Source organism: Gymnodraco acuticeps, unplaced genomic scaffold (genome assembly GCF_902827175.1).
Source record: "Gymnodraco acuticeps unplaced genomic scaffold, fGymAcu1.1, whole genome shotgun sequence".
Taxonomy (NCBI): Eukaryota; Metazoa; Chordata; class Actinopteri; order Perciformes; family Bathydraconidae; genus Gymnodraco; species Gymnodraco acuticeps.
The window spans coordinates 827,857-844,382 of record NW_022989867.1 but is presented as its reverse complement, the minus strand read 5'-3'; the positions used below and the strand labels follow the sequence as shown (position 1 = coordinate 844,382).

Genomic DNA, 16,526 nt, shown 5'->3' with positions numbered 1-16,526 from the left:
AAATTAAAATATTTTATAGAAAATAACAATTAAGACATGCACCCCCAAATAAATACAGTTTCACATCTGAACTAAAACAGCAAAAAAAGAGGAAAGGACCGAGACATGAACCAGTCAAGCTTGCTAACAACACACCCTGTAAAAGAACTGATGCAGATATAGGTGTAAAACTAAAGCAATTGTATGTGAGCTTTGGCATTTCTATTGTCATGCGACAGTCTTCAATTTCAAAAGTATTAATCTGTAAAGCCTTCTGAAGTGCTCTATTAACTTGTATAGACGATGGTCCAATACAAGCTATACTAGCAGTTTTTGCGATGCCTCCACAGTGTCAGTCTGAATTGTTCTTGAACATAGCCTTGACGATTTGTGAGAGGCAGTGTCCGAACTCCACCAGTACCATGCGCTCAGCCTGGGGGGGGCTCAGGGCCCCGCTCTCTGCCCCCTCCGCCTGGGCCAGCATACAGCCGCACACAGCCTCCACCACAGCAGGGGTTATCACAGATAAAGAGCCCCTGAACACACACACACACACACACACACACACACACACACACACACACACACACACACACACACACACACACACACACACACACACACACACACACACACACACAACCATGAGTCCTCTGGCAGTATGATAAGTGTTACAGCTGTAGAGCTCACTGTGGAGTGACTCACCTGTCCTCCACACTGACGCTGCTCTCCTTCGGACCCATCTCTGAGTCATCAAAATAATAGTTCCTGCAACCCACACATTTACAGCTGGAGGTGCACATGATGTTGGCCTGCACAGACACACAGGGAGACACTCAGGGGGTTGTACAAACAACTGCATGTGATAGTTAGTAAATTCCTTCTACGCTTCATCCCTTCCTCCATAAATCCCTTTGATCCTTCTTCCATCCTTAGATCCCTTACCCCTTCCTTCCAACATCTCTTCTGCCCTTCATCCCTTCTTCCTGTCTCCCCTTGTCTCTTTCTATTTTTATTATTTTTATTGGGTAAATAATTATGAACAGGACAGGTGACGACAAAAACGTTGTCACATATACAGACTTTTTTTTTTTTACAAATGACAAGATACCAGAGGAGACGGAAGCAAACTGAATAATAAAACATGGGTTTGGACGGCAGCTTTGGTCTCTTGTCTCTTTCTATTCAATCTGTCTGGGGACTGGTATTCAGATTGGGCAGAAACACGCCTGAGACAGAACCCCATCCTAAGTCTCCTTCTGTTGGGCAGCAGACATTCCACGTCCTTCTTTACCCCTCCTCCTTACATTCATCAGTACTACACATTCAATACCTCAGGTAATACATCTTGAATCGACATGTTGCTGTTGCGTGGTCGTGGCTCGAGAAGACTTCAATCAATGTTTAGCTAATTTGTGCAGTGTGTCTGTGCAATGTTTCCCCTAGGTTTACTGCTTAGTAAGGGGCCTGAGTGGGGGGGGGGGATATATATTTTTTAAATCCTCTGGAGCAGAGAGAGGAGCTGTGGATTATTGTTATTGATTAAAGCATCAGTGTTTCTTAGGGTCAAAAAGACTAAACTCACATCTTAAAATGAAAGCGTTTAGTTTATTTAATAAAAGAGCACATGTTCAATGTGAAAAGTGACAGTAGATATAGATTAGTTGCAATTTGGTGCTATATTTAAAAAAAAATTATAGTTTAAACACCTTCAACGGGCTCCGTTGGCGGGGAGCAGTGCCCCTCCAAGACAATGGTAGGGGAAACAATGGTGTGTGTGTGTGTGTGTGTGTGTGCACCTCATAGCACTCGCAGTAGTTCTTCAGGCAACCCGAGCGTTTACAGTGGCAGCCTTTGTTGTGCCAACCTTTGACCTCTCCTGACGGCCCGGCAGCGATCTTAGACCTGAAGGCGTCTGGGTTCCGACCTAAACATGACTACATGATGACAACACCAGGGATGATTACATTAAAACTGTATGTAAACAATTTCTAAACCGGTAAAGTCGGATGTTAAATGTGTGCATGTACAATTATTTGGATCACAATATTGATACATGCCAGGAAGAACAACTAAACAGAATGGCATTCACATGTCTAAGCATGACATAAATAACCAAGGACTTACTTGATGTGTTTCAATTCGGATACCTGCCTTAGTACACTGCGAACACTTAATTAACTATCAAATTAACGGTATCATCAGACCATTATCACTATAACCACTATGGTAAAACATCTGAGACAACATTCTGGTTTTAATAGAACTTATTGTCCTAGCTCTCAACACAACTTAGTACTCTGTGTTGGCAAATAGCATCCTCCACCTGAAGCCACCACCTCTCCTCCAAACAGCCCTGCAGCTGCTCTTTCTGTGTTTGTTACGTTCCGGATGGTGTTGGTAAATTACAATTTTTTTATTGAGAGGAGCTAAATTTGAGTTGGCAAACAAACAGCCACAAACAAAAGAAAAGGGCCACAAGGGCACCGGTTTAAGGCCCCGTCCACACGGAGACGAAAACTAACCGAAGCCGTTTTCAAAAAAGTCTTCCCTCCACACGGAATCGGATCAAGAAACGTGTCCGTCCACACGAAAATGCTGGAGAAGCTGTAGTACATATGCCGGGCCTGTAAGTGGCGCTGTACTTCCGCCACAAAATACACCAAAAGCAGCGAATAAGAACCTCCGAGCATTGGCATAAGGCATAAACAAACACATAAATGTCCACTTGTTTCTGATGGTTGTGGTAAAGGAGCTGTAGATTTTGCACTAACATCTGTATCATGGTCAGTAGCGTCTGGAGCACGAATTCAACCCTGTGATACACCATTGTTGTTGTTGTTGGCGAAACGCATCAGCAATGACGCGGGTGACGCTGGGGTGAGCAGGAGAGGTGGGGCTATGGCGTCATCGTTTCAGGAAATGATCGTATAGGGCGTACACCATGGATATATAATAAGAACTGGATACAGCGTGGGAGGCGGGGTCTCGTTCTTTCCTATGAGAGCTGCTTGGTGCATGAAGGCAAAATGGCCCAACTTTTGAGAGAGCGAAACGTCACAGATTACCCATCATGCCTGGCTGTCAGAGCAGAAGTACCCGTATTTGCGCTCATAGAGCATGCACAGTTGAGTTGCCCCTTAAGCCCCGCCCCCCGAACTCCCACTCTCGGCTCACTAGAATGAATGGAGAGAAAATACACCTAGATTCGGCTTTTAGTGCATCATACAACAAATGATTCTAATAAGGGCTATAAAATAGTTCATACTGGGTAGTTTATTTAGATAAAACAAATATATCCACTGATTTACAGACGTCTCTTTCCCCATGTTAGTCAATGGGAAAAAGTATTTTTGGGCAGGGTGACGTCACGGACTGATACGGAAGTTGCAGTACCGCCGTTTGGACACAACGAATATTGGGCCCAGAGTCCGGCGCACTTCCTGGGGGCTTGGCGTACACACGGAGCCGCAAGCGGTTCGTCCCCAGACCTACCCACTTTGGGAGCCGTTATCAAAGTGTATCAGATTCGGGCTCCGAATCTGCGGCTCAGTTTCGGCCTCGTGTGGATGAACCGTCTATACCAGGGGTGCCCAACCTTTTTTTAACCAAGAACTACTTTTAAAGTTGTCCAAATAGAGAGGGGGGGGGGCTGGGGGTGCTAGCGAACTGTCAACTGGGGGGGGAGCCTCGCTGCGGGGAAACGGCGGACCTCTGCCGGTGCAACTTCAATGATGCCTTTTAAAAACATAAAAAATTAAGGGCGGTGACGGCCGTCAGCGAATCGAGCCGGCCCTTGACGACCGGCTGTTCTGTGATTCTCCAGATTCTACAGATGGCCAGTCCGCGGAGGGTGGAAAATACATACCGGAAGTAAAAAAAGACGTGCAACGGGACGGTGTTCCCACGGGAAACAAAACTTAAAATATTAAATGAAACAATCTCATCTCTTAAAATTCACAAATTATTATGAATTAAACATTCACAAACTTATAATTATGTATTCACATGTTTAACTCTGTTACATATGCACGCAACGAACAGAAGAGCGTAGGGCAGAATTAGGAGGGAATTCCGTCTCGTAGCGTTTGTGCACCGTTTTGAAATGCCGCTCTAATGGCGCGTTTCCACTGCAGCGGGTAGCTCGCTTTAAGCGTGCCGAGCCGTGCGGGGCCCGTTTTTGGTTGCGTTTCCACTTGGCCTAGTTTTGGCCCGGGGCTACTTTTTCACCTTTTTTCTGACCCGACTAAATCGTGGTTCTAGGGCCAGGAACAACCGGGCTGAGTCGGGCCGAGTATGCTAACCTAGAGAGAGAATCGCTGGCAAGGGGGCTACAACTACAACAAGATGAACATATTTGACCGTGATTTAATTGTAATACACGTTTCAAAATGATGCCGAAGTAACAACATACTGATACCGGTTAGTAAAAACCATGAATTAATGCTTTGACAAGTCTGCAGACAGACGGCAGGCGAAAAACCCTTTTAAAATGAGTGTTTTCTAAATGTAGCTTGGCTAAGCTAACGTTATATATGCTCCGACCATCCACACTCACATCAACGGCCTACAGACATAAATAAACCAGCGACTGTATTCGCCATGACACAGACAGTCTGTGGTTTGTACTTGTTTAACTTTTGTCTAGTTTCTGAACAGATATGAGGAGCTGTGAGCTCAAGAGCTAACGGCTGTGTTGTTTTTCTGGGGCTCTCATTGAAGATGACGTCACGGCTCCGCCTACACTGCGTTACTATAGTAACTGCCCCAGTTCCTAAACTGTAATGGAAGCGCAGCATTAAAGTAAGCCGGGCCTAATAAGGACTAACCAAACCGAGCGAGGCCGAGCGAGGCCTGCAGTGGAAACGCGCCATAAATGACCCTTCTTCGGCAAAGCCACGCTCGCATTGCAGATGAGACAGATGGACTTTGAATTGGAATAAACAAAAAAATAATCATCCTCCCACTCGAAGTGAAAATGATATATTTTGGGCTTTTTTGCTTCTGCCATAATTGTGGTCTTGTATGTGTGCGGACTGTCACTCCTGTTGCCACGGACAACGTCAGCTAACTAGTGCCCACTGCCCACCTGCCACGCCCCGACACATGGGGTCACGCCAATCACAAAGCTTTGATGTGTTCAAGTGCATTATTCTCGCGATCGACTGGTTGGGCACCCCTGGTCTATACGATAGAGAACGTTAGCGGATACAACTGATATCGTCTCTGTGTGGACGGGGACTAAATAAACACACAAGAACAACTAGGGAAGACTCTTAAATAAGAGTTTAACAACTTCATACATAAAATAAATAGCTAACAAACAATAAACAAAAGAACAACCTCACTTCTTAAGTGGGATATGAACTAAGCTAACAAAAATAGGCTGTTACAAAACACAGCGTGAGGACAAGTTCACAGCAGTTAACGTTGTACTTAAGATAAACAGATGCACAGATATAAGCACAACTATACCAATAAACGAGTTAACCACTGTTAACAGGGCTATCACAAGAATGTACGGAGGGAGTATATATATATATAATGAAACATATGTCAGAGGTGAGGTGTTAAGAAGATCACATGTTTAAATGGAAATGAGTAAAAGTAAATACCTTGCTATAACTTAGTGACAGCTACATATTTATGTTGTGGCTGAACTGTTCAGGGGACTTTTCATTCCAAAATGTTACATATTGTTGTATTTGAAAATATGTTTTATATTGAGTTGTGTTATGTATAAGCGTTTGATCTGATCTACTTTTTTAAGTACTGTAGGGTTGAGCTTGTCTTTGTGGTGATGGAAATGGGAGTATTGACTCCCCCTGTGAGTGTGGGGCATTATAAACTGTATCCCACCTGGCATGAGATTACCTCAGGTGTTCAGAGGAAGAGCTGCAGAGAAGGATGCTCATTCTACCGGTAAACTGGCGGATGGATTTGCAGTCTGAGATTTGAAGCATTGTGTATGGGGAGAAGTTAGTATTATCCTCTCTATGATCACTTGTTTTTGGGTTAAAACGTGCGTTAAGGTTAAATCAGATTATGTTTAGGACCATGGTCATGTGGTGGTTATGGTGAAATGCAAGTCTAATGGCAAATAGTGTGTGTGTGTGTGTGTGTTTGAGTCTGCTGTAACAGTGCTGATACTGTGACACACCACTTAACAGTGGCTCACGGCATCAATCAATGCTGTGAGCCACTGTTTACTGCAGCTCCAACACTCCATAACGTTTCCTCTGTTACCCAATGGTGAGAAATGTAAGGACTTTTGTTTACTTCTTATCTTTATATATGCCTTCTAAAGTAGTAGTATTTCCTAAGACAATAACCATCTCTGAGGATATGTCCAGACCGAGTTATTCAGACAGATCACTGGATTTATCGATGTATTCCTTGTATCATCATCTTTAACAATTAGTTTTTCTATTAGTCATTGTGTATTAGGGCAGCACAATAACTCTAAATGTTATCAGAATTGCAATCCCCACCCACATCTGGTTGTGTGGATTGTCTGGTCTTCATATCAAACATGCACTTCTCTTCAGTTTTCGCCTGCTCTTACCATAACACTACATTACATTAAAGGTGGGGTAGGTAAGTTTGAGAAACCGGCTCGAGATACACTTTCTGTTATATTCCATGGAATGCTCTTAACATCCCGATGGCAATGAATATCTTAAGTGCTTTGACAAAAAATCCATTTAAAAAAATCATCTGTGGAAGCCGTAGCGCTGTAAAAAGCACGACCAATCAGCTAAGCCGGCTAAAATGATTGGATGGCCTACCTGCCTGTCAGCCTTCCATCTGTGCACAAACTTATCTCGTGCCCTCATTGGTCATGTGCGCGTTCTTGTGTGTTGGAGGAGGGGCTCTGTAAGGAAGTGGCAGATTTTTCTAATTCTAGCGCACTCGAGCTGGTTTCTCCAAAATGACATACCCCACCTTTAAGTATTCTATTCTGCCCTAACCCATTTTGTGAAGCACTTCCGTTGAGTGACATACAAATACATTTAAAGGAGACCTATCATGCTATATTTGAATAATATATTGTAGGGCCACACCTATAAGGTATATTTATACGTTTTCTTTTTCAAAATACCAAACAGATCATGCATTTTAGCCATGCCTCATTTCGCTCTATTTTGCTCTCCTCCAACCTGTCTTTGCATGCGCTGCAGCTGACCACGCCCCCCTGCAAAGCAGGGGGCCGAGCGGGGCCGAGTTACCAGCGTCATGTTACCATGCTGTTACCATGCCACGGCAATCTCTCATTCTCCTGATTGGTGGAGAGTTGGCCATATAGGCGGAGCTCCTCGTCACTGAAGTCACACTATTTTCAAATCTGGATCAATCTGTATCAGATCCGTTAAAGCCCCGCTTTTAGAGATGTTGGGTACGGAGGAAAAGAGAGAGGGTTGTGTTTTCTGACACACCGGGGACACATATTCATGTATAAAAGACGTACAAATTCAAGTCAAATTTCAGACTTGATCTGACAAATAAAGTATTATCGTATCGTATCGTACAAAGGTGCATTTTGCATGATAGGTCCCCTTTAAGTTGATGACGTAGACATGTTTACCAAAAGCGTTGCAAACCTTAATGGCTTTTTGACGCTTTGTGACATGCTCTGCATTGTTGTGGCAGTTAGAGCAGTCACAGTTGCTGCACATCAGTCCATTAGCAAAACACTCACAGTAGCTGCAAAAGATAAACCACACACACACACACACACACACACACACACACACACACACATTAATGTTGTTCAAATAACGTAGAAGTTGTACAGTGGGATATTGTTGTGCAATACATTTGAAGGAAAACAAATTAAAGAAGGCTAATAAAAAATGGAAAGATGTTTCAAGGAATAATATGTAGTTTAAAAAAACCGACATCAACACTTACCAAAACCAAACTTTTGCACCAAAAGGCACACACTTCACTTATAGTACAAGACTCTTTGTCCCACCAACTACACACACTGTGGTGCTTTATCTAAAGCACACTCGTCTCCTCCCTCTATGAGGAGAATTCTGCATATACAGATTGTTCAAGTCTACAAACATATCTGCAGAAACACAAATATACTGTAGGATAAGAGAGAGGGGGGGGATGAACTGAAGTCATTGAAGAGTTATCTGCAGCATAATGCCCGTATCTGTATCAGCGTCAGGCTGCAGCTGATGCTTCTCCTGCAGCTTGATGAGGGGCTGTGGTCAGACCCAGTGAGGTGGTCAAATGCAGAGTATTTTTCTCTCCTCTGTTTTTGTAAAAAGATTTTTGGAATTGATTTCTCCTCAAAGTTTTCCTCTCAATTGACTGCATTTGACCGAGGCATCATTTTTGTTGACACAACTGTAACTATGTGTTGTGCAGGAATGTAGCACCAATTTGTTTTGGAGAAAAGTATAACAAGTATAACAACAGTATATTTGTGTTTCAAATGTAGACTGAACAGAATTCTCTACATACAGAACGCCATAAAAGACGAGTGTGCTTTAGATAAAGCACCACAGTGCCACAAAGAGTCTTCTACTGTGAATGAAGTGTGTGCCTTTTGGTAAGTGTGTATGTAGTTCTGGGTGCAGTGCTTCATTCTGCAGTATATATGAGGTGGTTTGCACTTTGGGTGTGTGCTTTTGTGAATTGTGTTGAGTGTTTTGAGAAAATGAGCCCTGTTGTCAAAAAATGTGTTTTAGCAATTGAAAAAAACTGTAAAATGTGTTTAGAGTTTTGGAGATTTGAGCTGAGGTTTGTCTCTTTGAGTGTGAGTTTAAATAATTTAGTTAAGTTAGCTACTCAAAAATAATTAAAATCAATAATTAAAAATTCATTTACAGGCATAATAATATCATTTGAAAGAACAATAAAGGTATCAAATGTGAGTCAAATATGGTGATGTGAAGTCATCTGACTGTGATGTAGTTAGTTAGTAGCCTAACATCTTATTTTCTGATATATTCCAAAACCCAAAGTGGTCATCCCTTCACCAGGAAGTGACACGCTGGCATGCTCACAGTTTGAGGCACTGGGATCTGGTGCAGTGGCAGGGTTTCCTGGACCTCAGCTCACACAAAGCTCCAGCAGTCCTGCAGAGGAAAGGGAGAGAATGTACCTGGCTGTTTCAGGTCCACGATAAATAACACTCAATGTGTAACTCCAGAGCGCCCGTACTGAACATACACTCTCTGGATATCCAGAGGTTGGCCTGCAGGTGCTTTACTTTCCAATATGAAGTACAATGTCTACATAGTGCCAGAGCCTTTATATTATCCTTCATAGACAACAGAGTTGGTTTTCACAGCTTTTAGGGAAGTCATTTTGGGTCATCTATTCTTTTCTCAAATAGTTGGACAGGCACATCTTTTCTAAATGTAGATGAAACAAACCTATACATAAGATAAGGTCCCATGATTGAATAGGGTTAGAATGAAGCACCAATCAATCCTAAAATGAAATGCAGAGGAAAACATCTACTTTGAAGGGTCTTGAACATATTGTCTTTAGTGATTGGTATGTTATTTCATAATGTCTGTTTTCTTGTATCTTCAAGAGAAGTCTTCATTTCTGTCCGAGCTGATGTTACAAATGGAGCTGCTGATGCAAGAAACATTTCAGACATGAGCTGACAAAAAGTATATCACATTGTTTGGTATCATATTGTGAATGATCCTGTGGTTGTTTGAGAACTTCACAAGGAAGCTATGGTCCTGTCGTCAATGAAATCTATTTCACATATGAAGGCTGCCCACATGATGGTTCTTACTGTGCTGGGGGGGCTTGAGGCTGCATGTTGGAGGTCTGACCAGACAGGGTATAGGCTGCCTGATGGTAGTGGGGAGGCTGGATTTGAATGAATGATTGAATACATGATAGGAAATGAATAAATGATCAATCAATGAATGTATCACGCAGTCATGGTGAAGATGGAGCTGGGGTCGTTGTACTGGGGTCTGCAAAAGCCCCGCAGAGAAAGAGGATTTCTTCATTGTTTCCTACCTGCCTTGTAGTCCGGACCACACTCACGTCTGATGAACACACAGCCAAAAACAATATCACTAGAACAATGAATGAACACATGCAAATACCTTGCAGAAGCTTACACTTTGGTTGAGCAAATGATTGGAGTGGTGCAGCAATGAGTCCTACAAAGATTGAGCTTTTTATCCCTTCCGCCTCCTAATGTTTTTTGAATGTGTTTTTTGGTTTGTAACCTGAAATAAGGTCTGTGGTTAGCACAAGCTCAAGAGATTGTAATGTTATCAGTAAATACCCCACTTAGATGTCTGAAGCCGTCATAAATACAGTGACTAAATGAGATACTAAACGTCATCACAGCAAACATTATCCGACTTTAGCTTAGCAGTGGTGACAAAACTATCTGTGTATGATAAGTATTTAACACTTCACACGAACATTATATACATTATAAATGAACCCACACTAGTTGGACCGTCATCCCAGCCTCTTCTTGTCTTCCTTTCAGGCCAACGTACACATGTTTGTACTCATATCTGGCAGGACTTTCTCCTCTGTGTTCTCATAGCTGGCAGAGAGCTAACATGTAACCTGAGTGTGCTCACCTTCTTCTCTGTGTGTTGGTGCAGAACTCAGTGTGAGATACACCGGCTCACTGGGGTTCACCAGCACCATCTGTCCATCCCCACTCACATTGCACACCACCTACACACACAGTTGGATGATTATGGATCAGTTCACCTGAAATCAATCAGCAGCTAGTTGGGTTGAGATAGTTTAGATGAAATGTCCTGCTTCCAGATTGTAAACATCATTGTAAACAACATGCTTCATTGATGAAGCACGTGACACGCCTGACTGATAGAAACATGACTTTCTTTGGGTTTTGGACAGTAGATTGAACGAAGCAAAACATTTGAAAAGGTAACCTTGGACATAAGGAGAAGGACATTGGGAAAGAGGTCTTTTTTTCTGAGATTTTATAGATTCAACTATTAATTATTCAAAAGAATGTGCAAGTTAACTGATATGGAAACTATTATTTGCATACTGACTACGTCCCTCCAGGACACCCTGTCCTCACTGTGCAGCTCCTTCAGCGACAGGCTGCTGCACCCCCGCTGTCTCACGGAGAGATACCGCAGGTCCTTCCTCCCTGCAGCGGTCAGACTATACAACCAGCACTCACTGCCCCCCCCCCCCCACACACCACAACACAGACTATATCACCCCTTGCTACCAACAAACTATGTGCAATATATAAATGCCGTTAATAACTGTGTAATATACACCTGGCTGCTAAATCCTAAGAACTGCTACAAGATGTGTATTTTGTAAATTGTATAACTTGCTGCTGTTAAATACCAACCACCTATGAGCAATATGTGCTAGATGTGCAATATATATAGATGCCGTTAATAACTGTGTAACATACACCTGGCTGCTAAATCCTAAGAACTGTTACAGGATGTGTTTTGGTTTTTTATTATGTAACTTTTCATTTTGTATTATATATTTTGTATTATATCATAACTTAGTACTTTTTTTTAATGCATGTCACATATTTAACATGTGCTCTTTTCCTGCTGTAACTACGCACATTTCCCCTCCGTGGGACTAAGAAAGGGATTCTATTACTGCTGAATCGTTTATCAAAACTAAGCCAAAAGAACTGAATGTAGTGAAATACATGTATCTCTCTGAAGCAAAGGCATTCTGCTATAGTTAAGGTAGTGCTCCCTCCTTTTGAACAGAATCAGCTAAATCGATTCCTTTTATCATCATTCAAGTCTGTTTTGATGGAGGTCAGGGGGGAAGGGGGGGCTGTGTTTTCAACACTTGTTCTCTGTGGTTGCGTCAGGAGGAGTCCATGAACAGTGTTTTGGGACAATGAAGCTTGTGTGCTTTGTTTTGGGTCAGTGACCAGCTGCTGAGCCTGGTCAAAAGCATGTTTACGTTTTCTTCTCAATTTACAACTCTAGTCCAACATGTAGGCGCATTTAATGTACGTGATATTTAAGACATGCATACATACCCAGGCTAGTTGTGTTTCCCTACGGAAAACTAAATGAAACTACATGAGATCTATTCATGTTCATGCTGATGGGATTGAAAAGTGCATCTGTTTCACTTACAGGCTGTGTATCTTCAGCCAGTCCCTCCTGAAACTGCTGCTGGTCCATGGCCTGAGGCACACAGATGTTGTGTATGTCTCCCTAAACAAACACAAATCACACTCAAACACATCAAAACAAATAAGGATTATGAAGATTCTGTGTAACTTAAAAAAAGAAAAGGTTAACTGATTGTGAATACAAACCGGCATCATGCTGCAGAGGACGGGTTCATTAGTGAACCATGGAGCAGGAAGTGAGCCGTGAGAGCTGCTGGCTGCAGGCACAGGGCTGGAAACCAACACTTTAGTCACTTGAACATTACAAACATGTTTTCCTCTCACATAGATCTGTACACCTTCAAGCATGAGAAGATATCCTTGAATCTTACATTCATGCTGCCCTGTAACCCTGGTATCATTTGAATACTGAAACATATACTAGTCTGTTCATTTACCTGATTTAGACTACGTTTGTAGAAGTAATCCTAAGTATGTGTAGAATGTCTATGTGATAATAACAATTTTGAAATGATTCTGACAGCAAATGAAACAATCCCAGTTAAAGTCCTGCATCCTGTATATCAGGCCCGCTCAAAGCAGAGCCCTGTGTCATTCTTAGTGTCGCCACCAGATGGTGCAAAGGTTAGGATAGTTGTGGTTTCAACGTTTTTTGTCATTTGTTAGAGATTTTTTCTTTGTGTGACATTTTTAGTAAAGGGACTCCAACATGCCACAGTAGAGCACCACCTGTAACTTGAAGAGGACGTACCCAGGGAGGAGCTGATACTGACTGGACTGGGGATCCAGGAGGTAGTCTGGGTAAGACAGCTGGCACTGAGCGGACTGACATGGACACTGAAACCTGTAATGAAGGTGTTCATCTTAGACCAGACCAACTATACATCATTTTAGGTTTAGATGTCAATCAATTATGCAGTTCGGTATAGAGTGCTGCAGGATGACACATCATTGTAAGATGACCAGGAAGTTATTTAGCAATGGCTGCCTTGCCAAAAAGGCAGCCATTCATGCCTGGAAGTGCTCACTCATTTCTGGGTAAAAGACTCATTCCCGCATCACTCTATTCCTTAAGGTTTTTTTTGTACTTCACATGGTAAGGTCGACTGTGCAACAGTATGGCGGTTAAGTCACTTTGGAACATTTTAATATGAATGAACATCATACCTTAAGGTGAGATGGTCCACCATTTCTGGCTGGATCGTGTGCTGGTAAGGATAAGGAGCCCCTGCAGGAACACTGACATGTGGAGGGGCCCCTGGGGAACAATGGTCCTCAGTGTAAACATGGGGGTTTTCTCTTGAGTCCAGATTTGTCAGAGAACCATTCATCACGCCAGCATGGCAGGCACCTGCTGTAAACACACATCAGGGCAGAGGTGAGAAGTACTCAGATCCTTAAGTAAAATGTGCAATACTACTGGAAAATAAAAGTAAAAACCTTGAGTTCAAAATGTAACTTAAGTTAAAGTACAAATGTATTATCAGGTACATTTACTTTACTGTAAGTTTTAAAAATAAAAAGACTTATAATGCATTAGTGTTGTAATATTATCAACTATTATAGTATTCTGTTTTTACCAATTAAAATACATAAAAGATCATGTTGTAATTATGTAAAAGTAACTACTAACTAGTGTCAAATAAATGTAGTGGAGTAAAAAGTACAATATTTCACCCATGTAGTGGAGTAAAAATTAAATAAATGTTAATACTCAGGTAAAGAAACTTACAATGATATGCTTAAGTAGAGTACTACATGTACTGAGTTGCTTTACACCACTGCATGAGGGAAATATAAAGACGTGTCAGCATTTGACACAAACTCACTTCAAGTGTAAATGAAGACAGTAAGCTTTCCTTTGGTTGTCATACAGTAAGCTATAAACCTTTACCCTACAAAAACATATCATAGTTAAAACTATACAAATAGTTATTATAACCACGGTAATACGGCTCTTGTTTTCCGAACACTGTCATTATGTTCTTCCAAGTTGCCTTCTGAGCGACCGCTACATTAGCTAGAAACTGGTTAGCTTTAGCATTTCGCTAGTAGCATTTTCGATCTACGTAGTTTATTCATGTGAATTAGGTTAGATTACAAAAGAAGGCTATGAGCCACACGCCACAGCTGCTTGTTGTTGAGAGATGTATTTAACTTTAACTAAGGGCGGCCGCAAAAAAGTCAGAATAACGTTACCATCAGAGCTGCCTGTAGTCCCGTCAACTGTTAGCGATGATTCCATTTCTCAAGAGCAATTTACTGTATGTCTGACTGAGCCTCTTGTCTTTCACCTTTTCAGTTATGCCGCGCACTTTTTAGTACACGGGAAATATTCAGGACGTAGCCGTGACAATTCCTATACGAATTCTAAGTCACTAATAATTGAATACAACTTTTATGTTTGGTTTGACCGTGCACGCGCTTGTCTTTAAAATAAATGTATTGAGAGCACTGACTGAACAATGAGCGCAAATGGGTGCCTTCAAGTACTTTCACAAGTGTCGAAATTACGAAACCTACCTAGTGAAGCTAGAAAAGGGAGGGCTGGGGGATAAAGGAGAGACCGAACTGGTTCAAAGGTTCAAAGTAATTAAACTGAACTCCATCTTTAATAGAGCTGCAACATGAAAGGGATGAGCACATGTATGCATCAATAATTAGAAAACAATTATATAATATCTATAATTCTGAATTGGGCCATTCTGCAAAAACAAGTAGTCTAGTTTAACTCGTGGAACATTAATTGTATTTTGATGTGAATCCTTTTGTACTTTTACTTAATTTTGAATGCAAGGCTTGTAAAGTATTTTTTAGCAGTAGTAGTATTATGAATATTAACATATTTTTCTTTCACTCACATTCAGAATTGAGATACAATTCATGCACCAGTCTTGTTTTATGAAAAAATCCCCCAAATCTTCCAAACTGTTGGTTTTCTGTTTAACAAGTTAAATAACCTCAAATCACTTCCAAACGGTAATAAACAGTAGAAATAGGGGATGTGCTGTGAGTTAGATACTCTACTGTAAAAAAAAACAAAACATTACAAATCAGTGTGATGTAAGGCAAGGCAAGTTTATTTATATAGCACCTTTCAACACAAGGCAATTCAAAGTGCTCATGTAAACAGTTTATTTTATTATTTCGGTCTTTTTAGTGCTTCTGAACATTGATTTGTCGATCTGAATTTTTTTGGGCTACAACCTTCCATACATGTCATTTTGTTGTATATGTTCATGCCTTGATTAAAAGAGAAACACTTTACCTGACTTTTGTTTCTATTAAAAAAAATACTAGCTGCAGTTCCACAATACTGCCGCTGAGTGTCGCTGTCGTAACGCTCCGCGTTCATGGGCGCCGCTGGAGGGTCGGACCCGTGGCTACTTAAAGAGACTATAATAAATAGATTAAATAGAGAGTTAATAGAACAATAATACACACAGAAAACCGACAATTACTTTATTAACTGTGCAAACATTTTCTTTAACAATGTCTGTTCTAAGTGTGTAATTTCCAAGCTGAATTATTTAATAATGGTTTATTTCAAACATATTTTCTGTGTCAATAATTCAGTTTAAAGTCTGGTTGTTGACTGACATGACCATACTCTCATTTCAGTCTGAGAACAAGCTATAAAGCTCAAAACACTCGATTAACTGTCGGAAAATTGGCCTTAGTAAATCTGGATCTGTATAAAATATATTTCCAAGAATCAAGCAATTGGTAGAATTTTTATATAGACTGCGAGTCCTTCAGCTTCAGTCCTAACTCCTAAACATGGGCTGCGGGGGGCTCAGGAAAAGGATTGCTAATATTTAACCTATAGACCTTTTAACTTTCATACTTGTTTTGATGACCACAGAAATGTTACTGCTTATAACTGCCATAGAGAGGCGAAATCCCTCCCTATCCGGTGGACCTCCATTTTGGAAAAATCATGTATTGAAGTCAATGGAGAGAGAAAGATTATCTTTTGATCCCGTTTGAATTGTGCAACGAATTACACATATGATGTTTGTCAATTTAAAAGATAATTTTGCAAGTCAAAAAAAAAAAATGTGTCGTAAAACTGTGAAGTAACACATTTTGTTGTGTGAAGCACTCAATGAACTACAACTCTGGTCTTGCATACGTCACCAACACCAAGATGGCCGTCACGTTAGCACATTTCACCTCTTTCTTTCAGAATGTAGTGAAAAGTATTAAAATAGGTGAAAATCACTACAAGTCTGGGCATGTTGAGAACTGTACATACACAAAAGGGGAGTTAGTCGGTTCCGTAAGAGCCAGCATGCGGGACCGGCTATACAAGGTTTTGGTGAGTAACACGAGTGTAATGTGTAACGTTAAAGGGAAATGGAAACACTTTTCAAACTGCTTTCCATGCGACAATATTCCCATTAGGAAATGTATTTATCTAGTCTAT

The 16,526-nt window shown here is 41.3% G+C and overlaps 1 protein-coding gene across 1 annotated transcript; it reads right to left on the bottom strand.

Moving 5' to 3' along the window:
* Nucleotides 1–331: 331 nt before the first annotated feature.
* On the bottom strand, nt 332–12,289 carry tesmin (testis expressed metallothionein like protein). The gene is made up of 10 exons (XM_034196667.1): nt 12,284–12,289; nt 12,099–12,179; nt 10,569–10,668; nt 9,985–10,013; nt 9,752–9,828; nt 9,003–9,074; nt 7,581–7,683; nt 1,779–1,916; nt 685–791; nt 332–515 (listed from the first exon to the last, which is right to left on the bottom strand). The coding sequence occupies exons 1-10, from the start codon at nt 12,287–12,289 to the stop codon at nt 332–334; spliced, it is 897 nt and encodes a 298-aa protein (XP_034052558.1).
* Between the last annotated feature and the right edge of the window lie 4,237 nt (nt 12,290–16,526).